The sequence below is a fragment of the Malurus melanocephalus genome, unplaced genomic scaffold (genome assembly GCF_030028575.1).
Source record: "Malurus melanocephalus ecotype Western Australia unplaced genomic scaffold, MMel_1.1 scaffold_1094, whole genome shotgun sequence".
Lineage (NCBI taxonomy): Eukaryota > Metazoa > Chordata > Aves > Passeriformes > Maluridae > Malurus > Malurus melanocephalus.
Window position 1 is genome coordinate 12,898 of NW_026624326.1, and position 25,443 is coordinate 38,340.

General features: G+C 43.1%; 2 protein-coding genes across 2 annotated transcripts in view; one reads left to right on the forward strand and one right to left on the reverse strand.

Annotated features, from left to right (window-relative positions):
* Nucleotides 1-14,375, forward strand: part of IDH1 (isocitrate dehydrogenase (NADP(+)) 1) — a 15,986-nt gene extending 1,611 nt beyond the window's left edge. Inside the window, exons 2-9 of the mRNA XM_057386906.1 lie at nt 1,204-1,331; nt 2,792-3,083; nt 4,941-5,046; nt 7,590-7,767; nt 8,169-8,320; nt 9,387-9,527; nt 11,722-11,884; nt 12,388-14,375. Coding sequence (XP_057242889.1) covers nt 1,210-1,331; nt 2,792-3,083; nt 4,941-5,046; nt 7,590-7,767; nt 8,169-8,320; nt 9,387-9,527; nt 11,722-11,884; nt 12,388-12,481 — 1,248 coding nt within the window. The 5' untranslated portion in view covers nt 1,204-1,209 and the 3' untranslated portion in view covers nt 12,482-14,375. The remainder of the gene's footprint in view (nt 1-1,203; nt 1,332-2,791; nt 3,084-4,940; nt 5,047-7,589; nt 7,768-8,168; nt 8,321-9,386; nt 9,528-11,721; nt 11,885-12,387) is intronic.
* Nucleotides 14,376-16,067: 1,692 nt separating this feature from the next.
* SGO2 (shugoshin 2) lies at nt 16,068-24,430 on the reverse strand. Its single transcript, XM_057386905.1, has 8 exons — nt 24,110-24,430; nt 23,132-23,307; nt 22,803-22,865; nt 22,110-22,204; nt 21,089-21,357; nt 18,575-20,485; nt 17,292-17,418; nt 16,068-16,515 (listed from the first exon to the last, which is right to left on the reverse strand). The coding sequence occupies exons 1-8, from the start codon at nt 24,246-24,248 to the stop codon at nt 16,326-16,328; spliced, it is 2,970 nt and encodes a 989-aa protein (XP_057242888.1). The 5' UTR covers nt 24,249-24,430; the 3' UTR covers nt 16,068-16,325.
* Between the last annotated feature and the right edge of the window lie 1,013 nt (nt 24,431-25,443).

The window sequence follows — 25,443 nt, forward strand, 5'->3', positions numbered from 1 at the left end:
TTTTTTTGTTTTTGCACTTTAAAAGGTTTGGAAAAGCTTGATCCTGTGATTTTTTTTTTTTTGTTTTTGCACTTTAAAAGGTTTGGAAAAGCTTGATCCTGTGAACATAGCTTAGAAAATGTATTCTCTTCCCAGACTAAAAATTTTTTTTAGATACAGCACAAGTTACTTTAATTTAAAAAAAAAAAGAAAATTTGAACCCTGGGATTGTCTCCCAATGTGCTTGTAATGTGGGGCCCTTGCACAGCAAACCTTACACCTCTGAATGACTTGACCTAGATGAAGAGATTCTGTGTACAGTAGGACCCTTTATTCTAATCGAGTTATTCATGGCCCTTGGTATCTGTGAGACTGCAACCTCGGGCACAAGAGCTTGCTATCTCCATGTAGTATCCCAGCAGCTGCACAAAAGAGCAGGACTGTCTGGAAGGAGGAACTTGCCAAGTCATAGCTCTTGCATAATTGGAGCCCAGACCCAAGGAACTGTGGCTGTTGGGAAGCAGGGCACTRTGTTAGAGCAGTTCAATGACTTGTGGGGTTCCTTTACAAAGAGCAAAGTGCAAATAGAAGGGCAGAGTTCGAGTTTGGTTTTTTTGAGGTTTTGTTCACAAATATCTTGGGAAGCCTCTGTTCCCTACAGCAAACAAATCTGTCCAGTATTTATTTTAACTGTAGAAATAAAGCTTGCCACGAGAGAATATGCTTGATGTGTAGCCTTTTGATTTTTTTACTTGTTTCCTTCCTTCCTGCGAGACAAAGCTAATAAACAAGCTGACAATATATTAATCCTAATAGTTTCAGCAGTTTGATCTGTCATTGTAATCATGTCCATTAATCCCTGATTTTCAGAGAAAAGTGGAGAAACAGGCAGCTGGACTATGAAATCTGCAAGTAAACAGTGCTAATCTATTTCTACATTTGGGGGAAGAATTTGTTTTCAGATTGTTTCCTACAACCATAATTAAAGCACCTGCTTTAATTCTCAGATATTAACCTTTATTTCTATTCTCATGTAGATGTCCCTAGGAGCTGGGGCTTTAAGGAGAGTACCGTTTAGCATGAAACTAGGGATAAACTGGTTATTTTCAAGACTTTTTGGAGAGATCCTGTATGCTGTGTTAGTGTCTCACCTAGTGTGAAAATGCAGGGTACGTGTATTGGAAGCTTTTAACTTAGGCTGGGCTTTTTTTATGTCTCCTGCAGTTCAAGATGTCTAAAAAAATCCATGGAGGTTCTGTTGTGGAGATGAAAGGAGATGAAATGACACGGGTCATCTGGGARCTGATTAAAGAAAAGCTTATTTTTCCTTATGTAGATCTGGATTTGCACAGGTAATGGCTCTTTGACATTCAGCTACTTGGTACTGCAATTTGCATGTGTCATTAGACATTGATGGACTTTGACTTATTAGCCAAAGCATCCCCTCCAGGGTTCCTCWCAGCAGTAAGCAGCGAATGCTGAACTCAGCTTTTTCCTGAGCTATGCCTCTAAGAAGATCTCTCAGAGACATGACCTGTCTCCTGTCTCTTGGGTTTCYAGCACCTGGGCAGTCTGCATGACTCTAGCAGCCTTAACAATTAGAAACAGGGGGTGTTTCAGCCATGTCCTGACTTGAAGTCARGGATCTGTGGACCCCTAAGTATGCTTATGGCTTCTTGCTGTGTGTGTTTGAAGGTCTGCCCAGGGGACAAAAGGGTGGTTGTAGGGCACAGATGCTGCCCTTTGRCTGAGCCTGAGCTCTGCTCTTGACAGTGTGAGCTAATTGCTGCAATTATTCCYTGGGCCTAGGTTGTGCTGCTATACTCCCTCCTGCAAAAAAACAAATACTAGCAGCTGGGTACAGCAAAAGGGACATGCTATCTACAGCATCAGGCCGAGCAGAACAAATAATCTCTTCCCTTTCTGGCCACCAAGCTATAATTATTAGAGAACAATCCAGCTACATTGCTCCTAGCCMTGTGGACAGATGCCTTCAATGGTATCTGCCATAATTAAACCCACGAGTCTGACCTCTTCCCCTGCTGCTGGAGCCACTTGTATGCCACCAACATCAGGCTTTCTGCKTGCTGGTGTTGGTCACCAGGCACACAGGAACCCAGCAGCATAATACATGCACACAACTGGARACCATCCCTTTTCAAAGAGCCATGGAAGGAAGGTGAGCAACCCCTGGTTGATGAAGCACAATGGGCAGATTCATGTACAGCTGGCTGTGCTTCAGGGCTGTCCCATGCTGGGCACCCATTGTTCTCCAAAAGCTGTTACAACAGTGAGTATGGGAAATGACCTTCCTTTGAGATTGGGAATATTGGCAGTTTTGCTGCCTGAGCAGGGTTGTGGGTCCATTGTCAAAGCAGTTTGTAAGCCTAGTGAAGCTTCATGTGCTCAGTACATGAAGGAAGCCAGAGCCCTCAGCACATGAGGTTYGAAATAAAGGCTCATTTTCATCTTGGGATTTTACTGTTCCACAYTATTAGAATCCTAGACTGAAAGCTGGTATTGCAGGAACCTCAGAAGGGAAGGCAGAGGAGATACTGTCCCATGCTAGCAGAGAGCCTCAGCCATAAACTGAAGCTCTCTCCAATCTCCTACCAACCTCCACTAACAAGAGAAGTATTACCTGTATAAATCTGTTTTCTTCCGTCCAGCAGCATTTGCACTGGAAGAGAGATAGCTTCAGTTATGGCAGAATGCTGGAACTACACTCACAAACACATACGGGGTCTCGTTTCTTTCCTGTTGGACACAAATGTCCTGGGCAGTGCTGACCATGTTTGTGGGTTTGTTACAGCTATGACTTGGGCATTGAGCATCGTGATGCCACAAATGATAAAGTAACTGTGGAAGCCGCTGAAGCCATAAAGAAATACAGTGTTGGCATAAAATGTGCAACCATCACTCCTGATGAGAAGAGAGTGGAGGAGTTCAAGTTGAAGCAGATGTGGAAGTCTCCCAATGGCACAATTAGAAACATCCTAGGTGGCACTGTCTTCAGAGAAGCTATTATCTGCAAGAACATTCCCCGGCTGGTGTCTGGATGGGTGAAACCCATTGTCATCGGTCGTCACGCGTACGGGGATCAAGTGAGTCACTTCAGTGCTTACCCCTCCTTTTGCCTTAACAGGCTTATTCCTGACTGGTATAGAGCTCCAAAGACTTAGACATCCCTGTGCTCCTGCTCTGTCCCTTGCATTCCACCTGGGAGCAGGTACTTGCTAGCACTTTGTTTGTACTGCATCTGGCAAGTGTGGGAGAGCTTGGTTCATGCCTCTTTTCCTTGAACAGTGCCACTGTAGAAAGAGCAGAGGCCTGTGCCTGGATTAGATAGGCCTGTACTTAGACACAGGGCATTACTCTGCTAAGTTACTGTTCTTCCCTTCTCTAGAGCCCTCCTCCCTACATAAGAGCATCTTTAGAAAATATCCTTTACACTGCCYATCTTCTTACTTCTCAGGACTTTCTGGTGTCAAATGTTGCTCACAGCAAAAATGGATCCAAATGAGTGATTTCTAGAAGTGGGCAAAATTGCTTTCTCTATAGGAGTATGGGTTTGGCTTTTTTGGTTTGATTTGCTTTGGTTGTTTCGTTTTGRTTTTGGTGGTGGGTTGTGGAGGTTTTTGTTTGTTTGGGGGTTTTTGCTTGGTTGGGTTTTTTGGTTGTTAATATTTTTTTACTGTGATCTGCTGTTTAAATTTGGACAGCACACCAGTTGGTATCTGAACTGGGCACAGTTCACAGGGGCTGTAGTACAGAAGTAGGGAAACCTCTTTTATCAGAGCTCTCCTGACAGAAGTAATACAGGGCTGTGGAAAACCCTAGCATAGTTCTCAGTGTTGTGCCCTTTGGGTAGCCTGGAGGCCAAGAATCAGTCATACTGTTCTCCATAGGCAAGAGATGCTTTATATGCTGTAAAGCAACCAAACATGGTAAAAGRAAAGTCTTCTACAAGAGTCATGTGCTTAAATAGATGGCTAAATCTGCAAACTGAGGGCAAGTCATTACCTGAGATAGGAAGGTAAAATGATAGATTTCGAAGACCTAAATTGTAGAACCCTGACATTAGAAGAGAATGGGATTCAACATCCTTAAAGGTCGTGAATAATGAAGAAGGTCAAAAATATAATAGGAAACAATGGATTAAAGGGGAGGGATTGAAACCCTGCCCAAGTATGAGATTAAAGTGAAAGGAACACTATAAGAACATACAAAGGGCATACGAGTGAGACACTTCTTTAACTGAACAGCTCAGGGAATAGATTCCTTTGATAGGAAGTAAACCACATGAAAAAGGATAACAAATTTCAGGACATGTAACCTTAAATAATGCTGTTCAGGACAATTGGAAAGATGAGACATCATTTAAGTACTTGAAGTTTTTAACTTCAGAGACTCTTACTACATTTTGGCCTTTCAAATGTCATCTTGTATAATGTATGATTCTCTGTTACTTAGGAGATCAGCAGTTGTGGTATGAATGGCTTTTTTGAGGCAGGGAAAGGAGCCTTTCTGCCCACCAACCACACAACAGTCTGAATACACTTCAAATCTTCTGTGCATCTGCAAAAGAACATACTCTGCTTGTTGACGGGGCCCAGCAATCTCTGAGCTTTTTCCCCTAACAGTAATGATGGCTTCTGAAACAGGCAGACTCTTGACTACTGAGGGATATTTTAGTTTAGTGRTGCCCATGGCAGTGCTGGGTTAACTGTTGGACTTGATGATTTTAAGACTCTTTTCCAACGTAAGTGATTCTATGACTCTTGTCTTTCTAATCTGTGCTAAAATAATCSAATGACCACATGGTTGAATATAAAAAGTCTATTTAATGGGGTTATTAGTACAACTGCTTTTCTGTATCCTGCCCTCCCAAATGCAGGCTGTATTTTATGGTTCTTTCTTCCTGACAGATAAAATCATATTTTTTATTTTTCTTTAAACAGTACCGGGCAACTGATTTTGTGGTACCTGGGCCTGGAAAAGTAGAGATGACCTACACTCCCACAGATGGAGGCAAACCAGTCACATATCTGGTCCATAACTTTGAAAGTAGGTATTTTCTCTAAGTAGTGATTGAAACTGGTATTTTGGATTTAATTCAGCCTTGAATTATCAGTCAGATCTGTTTAATGGTAAAACATGATTCTGAGGTAGAGTCAGGACAAAAGTTTGGGCCTTCTTCATTTATTTGTCAAGTAGTGAAAGTTATTTGAAATCCTCCTGGGGTCAAAGAGACGTATCAGGTACACAATCTTATTAGACTGGTCACCTGTCATACTCCTCAYATGATGACTCTGGTAGCAGCATACATGTCTTTCATCAGAGGCAAACTTGCAATGTAATCAAGGCTTGACTTAAGGGGAGATTTACTTGAGAACAATTAATGTATAATTCTGTCTGGGTTTAGTTAGTCTTACTGATCTCTGTACACCTTTGCAGTTTTTGCTGTTCTTTAGGAAACAGTCTTTTTATTTGCTCATAGAAATGATAACACTTATTCTGCACTCTGGAAAGATTTCACATGTTTCTGACTGTGTATGCTGTAACTGTTTCAACAGATGCAGACCCAAAGGTTTTGGTGTCCCTCCTTTCCCTGTTGCTGTGCTGTAGACATTGCTAGGCTAGGAGGAGTCCTGACATTGCTGGGCYTTGTTCCTGGAAGCTGTTATACACACATGTTGCCAGAACCCAGGCTGTATTCTCTGGGGGCAGGATTCAGAAAAACATCCCACAGGTTATCTSTCTTGTCTGTCATTGATCAGAGGGTTCAGGATTTGAAGTCTTAYGGTGATCTATGTGAGAGTGTGCAGTGTTCTGGTTTTAGCTACCAAAATAATTAAGTCCATGTAAACCACATCATCCCAGTTTGTTTGCAGTTGGTTTGGCAAACATACCGAGACTGACAAATGACCCTCTTCTGTAATACTTTATTTCTCTGGCATTCTTGCTCATAAGAACATAAATCTGTACCATCTCTTGTTGCCTAGCCTTTCATCGGGAGTTCACCTACTTCACTGGCAGTCCCAATCTGTTTTCATTTGGTAGGTGATTGGTGTGCCTGTGTTGGAGATGTGTGGCCATCCAGCTGCCAATCTGATTTACTGCTCTGCATTGCATCAGCAAGCAGAAAGCAGGGAGGTGCAAAGGTAGCAGAGTACTGCTGTTGCTCTGGGGACTGCCCCTCCCCACAGATAACTGTTGTGCCAGCATATCGCCCACATGCATAAGGGAAGCTTGGCTTTTTGCTGAACTAATATGTTCAATCTTGACACAGAATCAAGAGGTTTTTAGTAGGCAGTAGGATTGTATGATTGCAGTTGTTCTGGGTTTTTTAACACGTATGAAAATAGTTATCTGAGTAAAACTTAAAAGCCGTCATCCAGCAATCATGAAATCATGGCTCCTGATCATGCCCTGTGCTGTCCTTGACTCCACAGGGAAGGCACAGGGACAACGTGTGTTTTCACTGCTAAAAACAGGAATTTCATTCTTTGCCAATATCAACTTTAAATGACGTTGCTATCTTGGCAAGCAGATAAACCTCTTGTGGCTTCCCCTCCTTATTTTACATGTATGTCCATATAGTAACAACCATCTGGAGGTAAGAACAAATGGATATTAGGAAAGGTATTAAAAAAAAAAAAAAAGTCTGGGGTGTTTCCAGAGCAAAAATCCGTGATACTCACTGTACAAAAACTAGATAGATAGTGGTAGTGAGGTACTAAAATTAAGTATGTGGTAAGTACTTTTCACTAGAAAAGCTGTGCTTTGAAGATGACAAAGCTTTCTCACGAAGCTCCAGACCCTACTTTCACCCACAATCATCTTCTTTCATGATCTGAATGCAGCTTTCTTCCAGATGAGCTAGGCTYTAAGTTCAGCACACTTCCATTTGTGTTTCTAACACATCTGCCTTACACAATCTAAGTCATGTGAGTGTTGATAGTTCCTCAAAGCTTTCTCAGGACTTGTCTGAGCACCCACATGCCTGGCACATTCTTCCCACAACTTGCAAGAAGTGAGCCTGAGCAGGTGGATCAAAGCTGCGGGGCAGGCCACATGTGCTGAAAAAAAATGCAGGAATTCATGTGGAGTCTTGTTTACCTGAGCTAGGCAAAGCAGTCCTTGAGTGCTGGAGTTAGTTCTGAAGGTGCAAAGCATTTAAGATGTGAGCAAATTCATTTCTGGCTTCAAATGAGACTTTCCACTCCAAACTGCTGCCTGCTGTTTTGATAGAAAAAGGTTGTAGTACTGTAAATAGCTAGTAGGAGTTCAAGCACAGTCACTTTGTGTGTGTGTTTTGCTGCTTAGGCTGGATTAGAACAAAACTTCTTAGAGGGATYAGATCACATTATTAAGATGTACTTAGCTGTAAAGCAAAACCACCTTCCTATCCATGTGTCACAGGAATGCTGGAGCTTTGAGCTGATAGTGCAAAAGTTCTTCTCCTGAAAGAACCAACCTTAAATTGAGAACTAGATTGAGACASCTGAGGAGAGCACCAGCCTGCTGCCAGCCAGAGTATCCTATGAGGAGAATAAAATTCTTAACCAAATCTAGTTGATTCCTCTCTGTTCYTTCTCCACTAACAGGCTGTGGTGGWGTAGCMATGGGAATGTACAATCTTGACCARTCTATCAAGGATTTTGCCCACAGTTCCTTCCAAATGGCACTGTCTAAAGGCTGGCCCCTCTACATGAGCACCAAGAACACCATTCTGAAGAAATATGATGGCCGCTTCAAAGACATCTTCCAAGATATATATGACAGGTAACTAGTTGGGTACTTCCTACTGCAGTGCATAGGTCTGCAGCAGGAACATCCCTTCCAGCCTTGTGAGTTGCGTTTTCAGATGCTTAGCAACAGTTTAAGGGCACGGAGGGTGCCATCTCTGTCATGATCTCCCTTGTCCTACAAGGCACAGTGCTCAATGTTGAAAGTGCTGCAAAATGTTGCTGTGGTGTCCATCTCTTCTAATGGAGTCACAAGTTCTCTGTGGGTGCCTSTATGATTCTGAAGCAGCTTTGCTGTAACCTAGCAAAGCAGACAAGGGAAAAAAGAATAAAGAGAATGCAATTTTTTACTTGTTTTTACTCTTGTCTCTGTGCACCTGTTTATGTACAAACTGCKCAATCCCCGTTTGACAAGGTGTTTTGGTTTTTGTTTCCCAGAGAATACAGCTCCCAGTTTGAAGCCAAGAAGATCTGGTATGAGCATAGGCTCATTGATGACATGGTTGCTCAGGCCCTGAAATCTGAAGGAGGCTTTGTCTGGGCCTGCAAGAACTATGATGGGGATGTGCAGTCTGACTCCGTTGCACAAGGTKATGAGATGCTTTCTGTGCTAGACTGAAGTAGGCTTAGTGGTAGTGTTTTGAGTTCTTTTGTCACATCTTATGTAATGACCCAGGAGGTGGTGTTGGGTTACAAAACTTATTTGAGACCTGTGGCCAGTCATGGAGGTATTGTGGAGTCAAAAAAACTCTGAATTTGCTTGTACAAGAAAATCAATGAAATGTAGACTCTGCAGTTGTATTTCTTTACAGAAGGGAAGTTCCTACTAACATGGTAACTGATCGGATTTCTGTTTTAATGGAGAGCATCTAGACAGCTGGTTTTCTGTCCCTGACAGCTTGAGTTCAGCTGGCTGCTGATAAGTGTGGTGGCAGGTGCTCTACAAATATCTAAGAAAACCTTCAGAACTAAAGCTACCTGTCAGGTGTAAAGGGAGAGATCGATATGTTTAAATTTACATACTCTTAATTCTTGATCAAAATCCTATATAGCCAAGGACCCTGGTSCCAAAACAAATGTGAATGCAGAATTCACAGGACAAAATGTGTGGCTTTATGTAAGATGGTTTTTCTGAAGTAATKCCATTAAACTGCCTCGCACAGAACAAGGATATGTGTTGGACTAATAAACAAGGCAGCTTTCAAAGATGCAGATCTTCAAAACCTGCAGGTTTAGAAGTGGTGTGAATGTCCAGTTTCACAAGCTCCTGRTTCCTCTTGCTAGAGCAGATGCTCTTGATAAGAAGTTRGTTTRTTTCCTATCACCCTGTGGGGAAGATAAGCAGCCCAACACTTACTGTTCTCTTATTATACCYTTGCAGTAGAAATCTGTCCAGCAAGTTAGTTGAGAATACCCATTTCCTTGAAATGGTGCAAAGTGTCTGTATATCTGTATCTCATGGCTCAGCAGCACTTCTTGTTCAGATGAGCTGTTACTTTGATTGTAGGGACTTGCCAGTTAGTTGCAGAAGCACTGTTGTTCAGGGATATTCATATCAGCGGGAGGATGTAGGGGGATTGTGGGCTGGGGAGATAAAGGGGATTTGAGGAAGCTGTCCAAAGGAGACACTGAACTTTTGGAACTTGCATTCTGTAGGCTATGGCTCCCTGGGGATGATGACCAGTGTGCTGATCTGCCCTGATGGCAAGACTATTGAAGCAGAAGCTGCTCATGGGACAGTTACTCGTCAYTACCGCATGCACCAGAAAGGCCAAGAAACCTCCACTAACCCCATTGGTAAGCTGCTTTTCACTGCCCTTCATCTCTACACATGAAAGAACAAGTTTAGAGTGAGAACATCTACACCCTTTCTGGGACAATTGCACCACTGAGTGGTGAAACTATCAGTTCATAATGCATTTTTCTGCCATGGAGGCTGTGACGACCCTTAAAGAGGAAGGAGGTACCTAAGATTCTTAAATGCTCACTGGTCAAAAGAAACAACAAAAGTCAGAGGGCCTGTAAACAATCAGAAATTAGTACATTACACATTTGGCATGGAAATTGCTATGTTGGTCCCTGACCTACTATATAAGCACACAGCAGTGGGTTTTGGGTAAAGGGGCAGAGTGAAAGAGAAGAGAGGAATTAAAGAGGGAAGGATGAATTAAAGAAAGTAAGAAAGGAAAAGAGAACAAGAGAGGGGGAAAAAAGAGAAGAGAGAGAAAAGGATATCACCAGTCCCAGTTCCAGCACTGGTCTAGCTGATAAGTGGCTATCCAGCTGCATTGATCTGGCTGATGTGATRTCCAGGGCCCTGGGGGCACCAGCTGGGCTTGTGGGGGGTGCCTTTCTATGGACAGACTTCTCTGCCTCAAAGACAGGTTTCTTGCTTTCTATCTAAATTAGTCATCAAGTGCAGTCCATTCTTTCAGGCCTGTCTGGAAGTGGGTCAGTGGACTTTTGGGGGTCTTTGATCTCAGTCCCACCCTATAGTCCATGCCCACTTCCTGCCACTCATTCTTGTGCTTGCATTGTACTTGTGTTGTGATTCTTTCTCATGGAAAACTGCTGTCCTGTCTCCATCTGAYCCCACTTCTCCAGTCAAATCTTGTTCTTTCTCAYGGCATGTCAGTACCAAYAGTTCATGGCTGGCTCCACAGCCATCCAGTTATGATGTTTGAGTCACACACATTCGCCCCTTCTYTTGAGATGAGCTCAGTTGGTCRAATCATRGTGCTAATAAYACACCAGGGCTGCRGKTTCAATCCCCATATGGACCATTCACCTGAGAGTTTGACTCTATGATCCTTCTGTGTCCCTTACAACTGAGACTATTCTGTGATTCCATGTGTATCTTCTGGAAATCGTGAGCTCCAAAAGATCTCACTATGGGCTGCTGTTTTAAGGGTTTTAGAGAGTAAGGTATAGTATGCATTAGCTCCTTATAACCAAGAGCTCTAGGGGTCTCACTTTGCATCACTGTTTAGAGGGTCACAAGAGACTGGACTTTAGTCATAGTAAAGTTCTATCCCGGCTGCAATTCAAATCAGTTACTTTCTTTGAAAGTTCAGTAACAAAAATGTTACTCAATTTGGGTTGTTATTCAGGCAAGAAAAATACCTTTCCAAGGCTGTTCATTAAAAAACATGACTAGTTCCTGGGTTTCTGATAAGCTTGAGAAGGGCTTAGTTCAGGTGTGGTTTGTCGAGGCCAAGGCCTAAGGAGCATTTCTCGTATCATAGTGTGGCCTGAGAAAGGGAGGGAGGCAAGAGAAAACACACCCACAGTCCCTCCTGCGACTTAAATCAGCTTCTCTGGGCCTCTCCAGACACAGCTACAGCCTGAAGCAAAAAACAGGCTGGAAAGCAGTGCAAGGAATAAGCTAGACCTAACCTAGCCTTGGAGATACACACTTACTCTTCAGGAAACAATTGCTTTATAACCACAAGGTCTTAAGGTTTWGATTGGTTGTTTCTTATTTTACTCCTCTTTCTGGTGGCCCAGAAGACCCAACCACACCCCATGTACACACTCAAAATGTAAGTACACTTGAAATGGGACATGAGGGAAAGAATCCTCTAAATTTGCTATATCAATAATTTAGTATTAGGAAGGGGACTGCACCCTTCTGTCACAATGTTCTGTCACACCCTTGTGTCAAAGACAATGTTCTGTGTAATTACAGAGTCCTACCACCTGTCATTCTACCTGAGTAGAGCAGGAGGAAAATAAAATTACATGCACTGAGAARTTACTGGAGGCAGTGAGTAGTTTCTGAGGTCTGCTTTTTTTTAGAGTTGCMCAAAAGGCAAAGGATACCTAGATGAAGATGTGTTCTCTTTCCCGTATCAGATTTTCTATCTTTTTTTTTTCCAGTCTGCTTTCAGTTTTATTGATAYTAAAAAATGCAGTTATTGTTCTATATAATGATTTACAGCAACTTTCAGGAAGTTCTAGATGGATAGAATAACCTAGTATTGTCTCTCAGCCTCCATCTTCGCGTGGACAAGAGGCCTCGCTCACCGGGCTAAGCTGGACAACAACCCTAGCCTCAAGAACTTTGCAGTTGCCCTGGAAGAAGTCTGCATTGAGACCATTGAATCTGGCTTCATGACAAAGGATCTTGCTGCCTGCATCAAAGGCCTGCCTAAGTAAGTGTATTAAATAACCAGCTACACGTAAAGGAGGCTGTTTTATTTGGTGGTTCTGAACAGTATCTGCTGGAATGTTATTTTAGTATGGTAAGGCATCTGTAAGTAGTAATGAACAGGAATCTGATCTCAGAACAGGACTCACCTGTACCCGGTGCTGTACTAGAACATGAGACWCTCCCTGACCCATGCAGCTTAGTCAAAATTGCTCTCTCCCTGCTATTGTACCAAATGAATGGGGGAAAAGGGTAAGGAAGGAACTGCAATGATTTTTTTATGACAGTCTAGCTATGTTGCCTAGATCCTAATACATGAAGAAGACTTACATAACTGAAAAATATCGTGGAGCCTTTTGGCAAAAAAAGAACCCAGCCTGATGACTAGGAGAGAACTCTTCTGGTTTTAGAGGCAAGACTTAGAGTTCTTTGAAGAGWCTTCTCTTGCTTTGATTATTTGAGAGTATGTACAACTAATGTCTGTCTTGTTTTGTTTCCTTCTGCTAGTGTCACACGCTCTGATTACCTGAACACCTTTGAGTTCATGGACAAGCTTGCTGAAAACTTGAAGCGGAAGCTGGCCTCTCTACCCAAAGCTTAAGGCATGGGTTTTACTCAAGCTCCCCTAACAAAGTGTCTCCCACTTAAAACAGAGTGTAAATGGCACTGTGTCATACATTTTTGTGCTTCTTTTAGGCTGTTCTTCAGTTTTATCACACTGGCAGATACTTCCTATCAGAATCATCTCTTTGCCCAATTACTCATTTTTCTCTTGGTTTTCTGTCTGATGTTYTTTGTGCTTACACCTCAGTCCTCTTGCAAAGCACAGGCACTTGAGGGCTCTTTCCTCAAGAAAAGTGAATTTTGTAGACTGGAATCACCTGAGGGAACTTCATGTCTTGAGAAGGTATCAACTGGAGCTTTTAGCAAGCTCTCCATASTTTGGATCTCAAAGATAGGTCCTTTCTCAACCTGTTGTGTTAAGTCAACACTTCCAGGACTGTGCAGCTGTGCTGGATTCACCACATATGTACTTCCAAAGTCTTGGGCTTCAGGAGAGGGGGAATGGTATTCCACACCACAGTCTCTATTCTTCCTGTCACAAGCCCCCACACAAGCCTTCTGCCCCATCTCACAGACTTCAGATTCACTAGAACATGTAACTTCTGGCTGAAGAAGCTTCTTTGCATTTTGATCACACTCTTCACTTTGAGATCTATMAGGACTACTTTCTGCATAGTTTTTAATTGCAGTTGTTTTCTTTTTTCCTGTTCTTGCTTTTTTAACAGTCTTTTTGTCTCCAGTTTTAGTTTTTTAACAGGCTTCCTCCCATCTACAAACATTCTCCCTCCCATGATTCAGTCTTGCTGAATTTTTAGTCTCACTCCCCCCATATGTGAAACTATACAAATATATAGATGATAGTCTAATTGAAGGAGATTCCCATTAAAAGGTGGGAGAAGCAGCAGCAGTATGGGAAGCATTACATGAAGCAGAAACTGAAATTCCACCTGAAAAATGTCAAGTACCGAGTAAAGAAATAAAACTTTGGGGTACTTGGTGGATGTAGTGAATGCAGTAGCTCCTGCAGACACTTGAAAAGAATTAAAACAAATAGAAATGYCCCCATCAAAGAAAAAATTATCAGAGTTAATGGGAACTTTAGGACATTGGAGAAAACACRTACCCACATTTTCTGTCATTGCTCATGTAAGTGGCTCTGTATCATGCTTTGTTGTGTAACAATTCAAACACTAGATAAAAACGAACATAAACACTTAAGTTTTTAGAAAATCATGTTTTTTGAAATGTTTGAGCTGCTGGGCTAATCCTTACTTTTGTGAAGCAGATGAATGTGATAAAAGCTCAGCAGGGGTCTGGATTCSTAATTCTGTTTACTGCAGACTTGAGGTTTCTCTCTCTGATGTTGGTCTCTTCTTCTCAGTCTGAAAGCCGGTTTGTGTCACAGCTCTAGTCAAACTAGTGGTGACCTACTGTCCAACAGACCTTAGAAATCAGAACCGTCCACTTTCCAGTAAATATAAGTGAGCTCAGAGGGCTATACCAGCTCTACTGCAGCCCTGCTGAATTTATCTTCTAGTGCCAACCAGAGCACAATGTCCTGATAGCAAGGGATTTGGTTCCATTGCTACACTCAGGACTATAGCATGTTAGTAGCACTTAGTAAATGCTGGAAACAAGCCTTATAGGCTAAGAGCCTACCAAAGCCATGCTGCAGTGTCTAAATGCAGGACATGCATTTAGTTATGCTCCTTCTGACTGGATGTGAAGCATAGGAACTGTTAACCTTTTCTGTCACCCCACAGTTCATAAAGGTGCAAACTTTTCTCTAATTGTCTGGACTATTACCCTTCGTGTTGTCTTACAGCAAGTCAGATCATGACTGTGAAAACTTATTCCATCCATGGTTRGGTATTGGGGTTTTTTTAAGGAATATTTTTAGTTCAGACTAAAATAAAAGCCAATTAACATTCTTTGTGTCTCCTTGCTTTGTGTGATTAGCGGGTGTGGGGAAATTCTGCCTCAGAGAGAGACTCCAGTAGCTTTCAGCACAGTCCGGTACATGCTGGGACAGACTGGTGGAATGTGATATAAATACAAAGTATCTCCTTTCTTAGAATAATTCTAATTTGTTCTGGCCCTGGGAAAGCTGTGTAGTGTGATGGTAAGCATCAGGTAGTGTACAAGAATTTGAAGATACCACTTGCATTGAAATTTTATTTGGGAAGTAATAAAAAATACATCATTGCTCAGCAAAACTGGTTACACATAMACACTCTCCCTATCATAAGTGACTACTATAGTACTCTGGTATAACCAATGGTAGACTAAAGGAGCTGGTATTAACATGTGTTTGAAGCACTGCTCTGTAACTGCTAGCAGCTGTCTCTGTACCTTCAATATGAATGAACACAATCTACTATTCTGTCATAGCACAAGCCCAAAAGTGCAGCTGGAAGAAGTCCCACAGAGGGACTTCATAGACCCACAGACCTGKGCCATAGAGGCAAGAAAAACAGTTACTGGGAACAGTTGGAGATCTCTGTTCCTGCCTGGCTTCTGACATCAGTGGGTCAACACAGGCAGGTTCTAGTACAACAGCTCCTCTAACAAATTCCCTGTTATATACTAGCTCCTACCTGGCTTCCAGGGTTACAGACTACCCCAGAAAGRTTGGTAACTTCCAGAACACTGAACAAATAAAAAAGAGGGCATTTTTAAATCTTATGTATTTTGTTTCTTAGTTTTAAGAATGTAAGCAATGTAGTAGCATCTACCTGACTGCAGATGACATTATTTTCCCTCTACTCGTGAAGTTTCCAACTTCTGGAGGACTCAGAGTACAAAGAGTACAGCAAGACTCAGTCTATCCTTATGAACTGATGGATGTTGCTGAAGTGCTAATGAGATGCAGTAAGTATGGTCAGAAGAACACAGCAGCCCTCTCCCTGCTCTGCTACAAAGAGGAAACACTTTTTCTGCTTCCAAAGAGGCACATTCCCTTCCCTTTGACTACCAGTCKGATCTGTTCTTTTCCCCACTGCTGTCTCAAACATTTAGAATCAATAATCTTCAAAGTTATGCCAGTAGACCCTAAAAAAAGCAAGTGCTGGAAGCCATTCTGCATTGCCAGTCTGCAATGGAAGAGTACAGGATTTCCTGAGACATAACACCTCATCTGGAGTTCTGCATCCAGCTCTGTGATTCTCAGCTTAAGAGGGATAGAGAAAAGCCAGAGGAGGGACACAAAGATGATGAGAGGGCTGAAGTACCTCTCCTAAGAAGACAGACTGAGAGAGATAGGGTTGTTCAGCCTAGAAGACAGAAGGTGCTGGGAAGACCTTATCACACCTTCCCATACCTAAAGGGGCCACGAGGCTGAAGAAGGGTACYTTGTAACAAGGGTAAGGAGTGAGAGGAAAAGGGGAGAGGTTCTTAAACAGCTCTGTCCCACAGGAACCTCTCCTCAAATCACTTTTGTAGCAATACTCAGAATGAGACAAAATATGCTTAATCTGATCCTAACCACCCCGTGTTTCAAGTACTCCTTAATGTTGGTTGGAACAGGGCTCATCTTCTGCTGCAGGGAGATTTACATGGCAGACAGGGAGAGAGAACAGAAGGGAAGCAGAAGATAGCGAGTTGCTAATCACACAGCACATGCCCATCATTAAAACAGACATCCATCAATTTATGTCAACCACTTTTCCCACCCTGTGAGTCCCAAAGATTTCAAAACACAAGAAATCCATGGTATAAGGCTCCATTTGTCAAACTGGTCCTTGGGTTGCCTTAACTGGAATAGTTCAGCTGCCTGGTCAAGCTACCTCCATCTTTGCTCAGGCCTCTGCATTCAAAGTTGTAGCCTTGTGGCTAAATGCACAAGTTTCTAGGAGCTTGGGGGCTGCCTTTTAATTACTGTTCTAATTCTGACTCCTTTCTGTTGTTATAAAATTGCCTGCCTTAGCACTGGGACATCCTTCAGGAAGCCATCCTTCGTCCTCTTTCATCTTCTTGGTCATTCCCTCAGCTTTGACAGGCTTCTTTTTTCTTTTGTAGATAGGAGAGTGGAGAAACTCAGTGTCTGTAAATGGGTCACCCTGCCTCAGTTTCCTGCAGAACCAAAAGGATTACATTGAACCATCAAGTATTCCTTGAATACATGTATCATTTTAGCCCCYAGAGTTTCTAATTTTACTGTAGTACTTCCCCATAAGATGATTAAGTGGTACAGTTTGTTTCTTGTCCAGTACAGAGTACCTTCCRGCACAATATAACCAGTTATTCACAGAAAGTTCAAACTGTGACATTTTTCAGGGAAAAAACATAGTATTACCCAGTAACATTAACAACAAAGTCATCATTCTAGGAGTACATTATTCTCTGCAATAGCCATTGGATGTACTGAATCTACAGTTTCTCCGGGAAAAGATACAGCTATTTGTTTAGGTATCATATCTGCTASTGAATATAGATACAGCCTGCTCTCAGGAGGAAAGTATTATTCAGGTGTGTAAAATTTYAGTCATCACAAAATGTAGATGAAATCAGGGCTTTTGCTGAACTGTCTTTATTTAGCCTGTATTTCATCCTTGTGCTACTGCCACATTAGCACTGAGTACCACAGATGCAGTCTSGCAAGATGTGCTCATTTCAACAAGTCAAGTAATATCTTTGGTAGCTTGTTACCAGAATCCTAAATATCCATGTGTGCTGATGCAGAATTTTGGCATAACCACACTGTGGTAGAARAGGGGGTCACAGAACACAAAGGGTAAGAACTGTAAGAAAAGCAACAGAGGGTCCAGCTCTGGAGAAAGAGTATATATAGAGAGCAGAGCAGGGGTTGCAGCATGGGAATCTTTGGAAGGAATAGTTTAAAGCCCAACCTATTGATTGGTGGCTCTTTGTAGCTGGTTGGCTTCCGATTCCGCCTGGATGAGCGCCCCGATACCTCCTCCGAACTGGAGTGAGACAGAACCCTGGAATTGTTCAAGTCCCGTAGTGGCCTGATATCTGCAAAGGGAGACATTCACATGGTTTGATCAAAGAGATTCCAAATAATTTTCAGATATCCTAAGAAATAACAGCTGTCAAACAAAGCTGCATTACCAGGTTTGTCTGAACATGCACAACCCAGAGYCCAGTCATATTGCCTCTAAACTCAGGAGACCATTTTAAACCAAAAATACCAGACCTGGTGCTCAAAAGTCAGCTCATAAATCAAATTAGGTCCCTCAGTGAAAAAAAACAGATCACTAATACTGATAGCATCATGGGCCCTGGTGCAGTAGAAAAAATACATAAAAACTGTAGTTGATAGTAGTAATGCCCAGGAGCTTACACCCTAGAGAAGACAGCAAGCTTATGGTGCACAAACAGCCCACCAGCAGGACACAGGACCACACCAATGGTCACTGCAGYTTTCAAAGTGGAGTCAACCAAAAGCAGGAGTGCAGAACAAAATTCTTCCCTCTCTACAAAGTACAGCCTACTCCAGTTATAACAGGCCAGTCTGTCAACAGCTACAGGGTGAAAACCCCACAAAACTCTCTTTACAGAGCATCCATTTACAGCAAACTTCCTAAAAGGATCAGCTTCACTATCTATTACCAGCCAAAGGATACACCCTCCAAATCCTTTAAAAAAAAAACCAAAAATGCCCCACAACCCAAATAATTTAAGTTGGCTCCTGGTTAATTTCCAGTGAAAGTAACACCTAGAGGTAAAAAGTCTGAAACCTTGCAGCACTAACCATCCTGGATCAAAAATTTGCCTTCATGATATCCTGTGCCCCAATAATACTGACTCTTATARGAGGTCAGCATCAAGTTAGACTTGTCAGCTGCTAGAGTAATTGATTTTCTCAATTAATAGGCATGCCCTGTGGACAACAAGAGTGGTAAAATAAGACTCACAGCACATGCTGCTAATCTTGTCCCAATGTCTACATATGGACAAGTGGACAGAAATTCTTATAGGAATGCCTGTAAACTAGAAGCAAATGCAGCTATAGAAATGACTGGCCAGCACAAGTAGAAGCATAAATGGTATGCTGGAGACTGATCTCTAACTCTGAAAAGAGAGGAGAGGAAGAAAAATACAAGCATTTGCTGCATGGATTTTTTTCCCTCATCTCCAAACACGGGTACCTTCCCAGCCTACCACATACCAGGTTCCTGTGATGGTGMCGTCCGACAATTTGACTGAATTTGSTTTCTTTCCCYAGGTATTTCCTCYGCAGTTTTTTCTTTAAATATCAGGGGTTTTTTCAAACATTCAGGGGATTTTGCTGGCATTCTGTTTTCCTCTGTCCTTAAGYTCTTGGAAACTGGTCTTTCTGTAAGTCTGGAGCTGACGGGCAAAACTGCAGAAGTGGTCACTGGGGAGGATTCAATACTGTGTGAAAGGGCCATGAGACTATCTGCAAGTGATATCTCAGGTAGCTGCTCCCCCAGCAAAGCATCTGCCTCAGACAGCAGATGTGTAATGGAGGAAAACGGCCCCACCAGGACAGTTTGCTTGGATGCACATTCTGTGGAACTTCCAGTGAGAACCTTGGCACCATTACTTTTCCTGGCCAAAGAATCAGTCTCTGGAGGTCTAGAGCTRCCTCTCTTCCTTTGAGGCGTGGGTTCACAATAGGCTTTTTTTTTCAAAGCATTCATGTTGTTGTCAACTTCAGTTTGTCCTTTTTCTTCCCCTGTCTGTTTTTTATTACCCTTTTGATTGGTCTTAGCAGCTCTGGGAATTTTGCTTGCTTTGCTCCCAGGAACACACCTGGGAGGTACATTTTCACCCCCTTCAAATTCTGTCTGGATACAACCCAAGTTTCCTGCAAGATCCAAAGGATGGACAATGTAAGTTTTCCTGCTGTGTTTAAGATTACCTGGCAAATCCTTTGTGCTCTCTTTAGCTACCTCCTGAACATCTATACAGGGCCTAAAAACATCAACTTCATTTCTCTGATCACAATTGCTTTTCCTGACAGTCTTCTTCCTGATTGTTTGTGTTCTTTTAGGCTGTTCTTTAGCTTTGGCCTCTGGCATTATCATGMTATTTGGCAGATACTCCTCATGAGAATCATCTCTGTCTCCAATTACTCTAGTTTTTCTGTTATCTTTCTGTCTGATGCTCTTTGTGTTTACACTTGACAATTTTGTAGAATTTTGTAGACTGGAATCACCTGAGGGAACTTCATGTCTTGAGAAGGTATCAACTGGAGCTTTTAGCAAGCTCTCCATACTTTGGATCTCAAAGATAGGTCCCTTCTCAACCTGTTGYGTTAAGTCAACACTTYCRGGACTGTGCAGCTGTGCTGGATTCATCACATATGTACTTCCAAAGTCTTGGGCTTCAGGAGAGGGGGAATGGTATTCCACACCACASTCTCTATTCTTCCTGTCACAAGCCCCCAAACAAGCCTTCTGCCCCATCTCACAGACTTCAGACTCACTAGAACATGTTGCAACCGCTGGCTGAGGAAGCTTCTTTGCATTTTGATCACACTTTTCACTTTGAGATCTATMAGGACTACTTTCTGCATAGTTTTTAATTGCAGTTGTTTTCTTTTTTCCTGTTCTTGCTTTTTTAACAGTCTTTTTRTCTCCAGTTTTACAGTTAACTTTGCTTTTAACCTTTACAGGAACAAACTCAGAGACTTGCCTGTAGCTGGGGTCCATTTCAATATCACACCCTGTTTCTTTTGCCTGTGGCTGGTCACAGAAAGTCTCTTCACCCCCCGAATTTCTATGGSAAATAACAGTGGCTTCAGCAGGTGAAGCCAGAGGGTTGGGAAATCTCAGCTGTTGCTGTGTGTTGTTCTTGCTGGAGCTGCTGTTGTCCTGTGCWGGATTACCCCAAGCTGCCTGAGTGGAACCGATATGTGGGAACATATCTGGAGCAGAAGATGGAGTGCTTGTAGCAAACAGGGTGGAGCGCTTTCTCCTCTGAGTAACATGCCCTTGTGACAGACGGTCAAAGAAATGTTTTACCATCTCATCAGACTCATAGGAAAGAGTATGACTTTCCMAGCCAAGCACTGGCAAATTGTTGGGATTTTGTTCGGTGGTGCACAAGACATCTGTTGGAAAGACAAAATTAATTTCTAAGACTGAGAAATGCAACAGGCAAATGCCATCTTTTCCCACACCACCAAAAGCCTTGCTCCATACACCACCACAAATCCAGAGCACAGAAAAAGCATGGTTTTGTCTCTATGAGAACTCCCCAAACTTACTTTGTAAAAGAATTGCTCAGCTGGCTTCCCTCTGAACAARAGGGCAGCCCAAAGCAAGAGTCCTTAGCCTACCATAATACTTAGGAACACTCATGATCTGTGTCAGTTATTATTTATATGGTAAAACCACAAGAAATGGTTGTGCACAAAATCAGATCCWGCACCTTCAGACATCTCTGAAAATCTTACCTAAGTTCAGTGCCTGTTACTCAAAAATTCTGATTTGTGATCTTGAGCTAATGCAAATGTGCTGCATATCCCTCTGAGGACATCTCATTCTGGGATATGCATAACTCCATCAATAACAGCCACAGTGRAGCATGGAGTTCCTACTAGTCATTAGGAGCTACCTGTGATTAAGAGCAAACTAGAGCTATGACACTCATGMATTTCTGAGCACAGACATACAAAGTGATACCAGAAGAACAGCAAAAGATGCAAATTTACCTCCAAAGATGTGAGATTCATGAAAAGCTTCCTCTGTTTCCATTGCTTCGGTCAACTTCTTGCCATCCTCTTCCTGGTGGAAATGAGGCTTCTCAGCATGCTGTGGAGGCAATGTATCTTTGGAGGCAACAGGCAMAACTTCCAAGGGCTCATTAGAAGCAGGTCTTTGAAGTTCTTCTGAGGATGTCTGTACTGCTGTGGAGCTGCCAGCTTCCTGCCCTGCGTTACACAGCTTGGAAATGGGCACTCTCATTGGTAACCGTGTAACCCTGGTGAGAAGGAACAACAGCAATGCATCACATTTCACCTATATGGCAGGCCCCAGAATCCAGCAGACTAAGCACAGCTTTCACCTCCATGAGGAGCTGCTGAAATACACTTCTGAAGCCTTCAAATACTGAAGAACACACTTTGCCCAGGCAGGGCAGACTTCCCATCTTTGAGCAAGCACAACACATAAGGACAGCAATTGCTTGAGCCACAGAAAGCATGAGAAAAATACACTAAGRCAACAAGAAGTAAGGCTTTCCGTTGTGAGCACACATTCCCCTTGTTGTGGAACACCAAAATGGCTGCTTGGCGTTATGGGTGTCAGCAGGTCCAAGGTTTCCTGTCTTCAAAGGGGAGATTAGACAGAGGAGGAACTGAACCCTGCTCTGACCGTCTTTCCAGAATGTAAGCTTACATCATACAAGCAAGTGACTATTAAGCATTTTTATGTAGCTCACTCAAGCAAATCTTGCAGTGCTTACCAGCTACAAAGAGAAAACTGCCTAAAAGTAACACAGTCTCAAAGAAAAGAGGTAAAAAGACCAGATTTTGCAGACTCGGCATTAAGACAAGACAAGGAATGGAAAGGCAATGGAAAGACAGAATAAAGGAAAGCATCAAGCATTTCCTTTATGTTGGAAAGGAAGAAGACATCTCACGTAAAACTGGCAACTGACAATACACATAAAACACAAGAAGTTTAGCATATAGGAATTCAGGACAAGCTTGGTGGTATCATTTTAAAGCCCACCTCAGAACCTGACCATCTGAAATATCATCAGCCCAGCTATCTTCAGTCATGTTGCTCTTCTGGCCACTGAACAAGGATGCAGAATTTGTATGCAACTGGAAAGAAGAGAAATAGAAGAGTGATTCAAAGTTCTTGAAATCCCTCATGCAGCCTCCTGAACAGAAATAGTAGTTCACTTTCTCTGGAAAGTATGTAAAGTACTGCCAGCGACTCTCTCACATTTGAACATAAATTATGGAATAAGTTACAGCAGAATCAGATTGTGTCTCCATGGCCTAATGATGAAGTTAAACTAGTTCAGATCATCTGAGACTAGGAAGCAGGAATATTTTCCCATCCACCCATGAGACAGGACACAGGGGAAGTGTCCTATTCCCTAGCCCAAGTTGCCATGGCAATACATTAAAAAAGAAATTGAAAAGGAGTCACACCCTGTCAGAACAGAAGARCCTAATGGCCAATATAGCAAATAATTCAGAGGAAAACAGTTTTAAGCTAKAGCTCTTCTTACAGAAAAAGTTAGTCTGGAAATCCTTAACACCAAGCTAAAAACATGGATGCAGCCAGCACAATTTCAAGCAAAGAAAAACAGGTGGAGCATCCAACACTGAAGTGAGCAGACAATACAAAGCAAAAGATAGAGAAAAAAAGCCCCCTATCCAGAGGAGTGTGCTTACGTTTCCCATGGTTTACCTCAGACAGCTCTGCCATCTTAACTGCAGCCATAAGATTGTCCATTTTTTTCAACATATTATTCTGTGTTGAGGTAATAAAGAGAGAGAAACTGTAAAGACATTTAATCAAAACATCTATTCCAACAAGGGTACTAGTAGCCAGAGCAAGGCATGYTCAGGGGAGAATACAGCTTGGAAAAAAAAATAAGCAAATAAATGGTGACCTTTTCCATATGTTGAGAATTCAGACATTCAACAACAATAGCTCAATCCTGCCAAGGTTGAGATGCTYGTGCTGCATACTTGCCCACCACCCTCCCCATGCCAGCCACACTGTTAGTGCCATACCAGGAAGGAGAGCCTGTGCCGCAGCACCGCGTTCTGGAAGTGGCACTGCTTCACCTCCTTCTGTAAGATGGTCTTCTCCTGGGTGAGCCGCTGTGCATTGGCTTTCTCTGCATTGAGGGCCAGAGCCAATGCTTTATTGTTCTGCTTTAGGGAGACTTTCATAATGGAGGAGTTGTCTGTAAGAGACAGAGCAGTATCACAYACCATCAGCACCCAAGGCCTCATCCATACCTCCCCCCTCATCATACTTCTTTCTCTTCCCAGACCAGCTTTGCTCAGATTGAGATCTCTGCAACTCAATAGTCCCCTCACAAAATCAGCGGTATCCTTCCTTCCAGCAACAAAAGTCTCCAGAGAAAACAGCAGGAAAACATTTTCCATAATAACATGCAACACTTCAGATACCATCTCCATCCTCAGTAAGTCATGCTTAGGCAGCAACCTATTGCTTCAGTTCTTAATGAATGATGAGATTGTTCAAGTGCTGAGTTTAAAAATATGTGCTTCTTGCTTTGAACAAGTCGCCTACAAATAAGTTCTCATCACCATCCAAAAAATGGGAGAAAAGCCTATTTTGCTCTGAAGTTCCCTTGAGCAGATTTGGATCCATTTCCCAATTTCAAAACAGTTAAATAAAAGTAATAGAAATATCTGAGTTTTTCAAGGTAGTCCAAATTATCTCCCRTTCTATCTTTGCATTATTTCCCCCATAAAAACAAGCCAGTTGGGCTAGCTTCTGCACGGGATCGCATATGTACAAAAATACTTCAGACACCTTTGGGCACCTTGAGGGCACTTGACACTCATCTGCAGGACACTGAATTCACTAGAAACCCCCGGGCAGAGAAGCAGCAGAGAAGCAGCACATGAGCTTTGGTAAGGGACAGCTGCCCACTCCCGATGCCACGGCCAAAGGCCCACTTACAAGCTGACATAGCAGCCAGCCTCTGCACGGGCCGCGACGCAAAATATACTCACTGATGATTTTTGTTTTGATTTTTGACGCAAGCGAGGCATTCAACTTCGCAGTCCTCARGGCACCCTTTTTCTTCTCCCGCATCCGCTCTCTCACGCCCCTSAGACCGAAGGACATTTCGGCGGCCTCCCACGCTGCCATCGCTGAAGAGAGCGACCCCGAGCAGGGCGAGCACTCGTATTCCCCTTCCGCAAGCCCTTACCGGCCAAGGCTCGCCCCTGTCCCGAGAAGCGGCGCCGCGGCCCGGCAGAGCCCCGAGCGAACCGCCGGCGAGGGAGGAGGAGGAAGAGGAAACACTATCAGCCAAGCGACTTTCGAATGCCGCGGCCCGGCGGGCAGCCCGCCCCTCGCTCCGCCCCGCGGGACGGCGGCGGGGAACGGCCGCTTCTCTGCGCTCCGCTGGGGCCGGGGCCAGGGCCAGATCAGCTCCCCGCCCTCACAGGAACGCGGTCCCGAACTGTGCCCTCACGGGAACGCGGCCCCGAACTGTGCCCTCACGGGGAACGCGGCCCCGAACTGTGCCCTCAGGGCCGCCGCCGCCCCGCTGCCAACCTGGAGCCGCTGCTGCTGCCGCCACTTGCCCCGGCCCCACAGAGCTGAACCGCTCCTGAATGCCTCCGAACAGGCCGAGGGGTGTTCTGAAGGATCTAGCTCATCCAAAAATTAGGGTTTGCAGTTTTCACCTGGGAGAAAGGCAGTTATATGTGACCTTTAAAAGGAATTACTTTTCTTACGTTGATACATGTGGTTTATATCAAAGTGACAAGGTGCTTAGGAGGCCCATTAATTGAAAACTTTCTATAGCCTTTTTATATGTTATCAATATAAAAATGTAGTAACTTTTTACATATTATTAAAATACAACGTAATCTCTTTCAATATATTATCAATGATAATAGCCTTTTTATATCTTGCCATAAGTTTTATTAATAGTGTATTAGCAAGATATAGTATACCAGCTGCACGTAATCTAACCAGCTGGATTAGTACATAGATATGTGAAATCACCAAGGGGCATAAATCAGAAAAAGTTCTGAAGAAAGTAGACAGGTAGATGCTATAACAAGGAATAGTAGAGAGCAAAAATGAGAACTTGGCAGAGGCACGGGACAGTCAGCAAAACAATGGAAAATGAAGACTTGGAGGACTAAAAAAAACCCATGAACATCACAACTGCGCATGCCCTGAAGACAAAGGTGAAAAGTCCACCATGATGAAGAGGATGGTCTCTCATTAGGGGGAGACCCCCACAACCACCGAATTGAGGATGACACATGCAAAACTGGGATGTCATGTATTTCCATGCCCATATATAAGGGGGGGGGGGGTGTGTAGT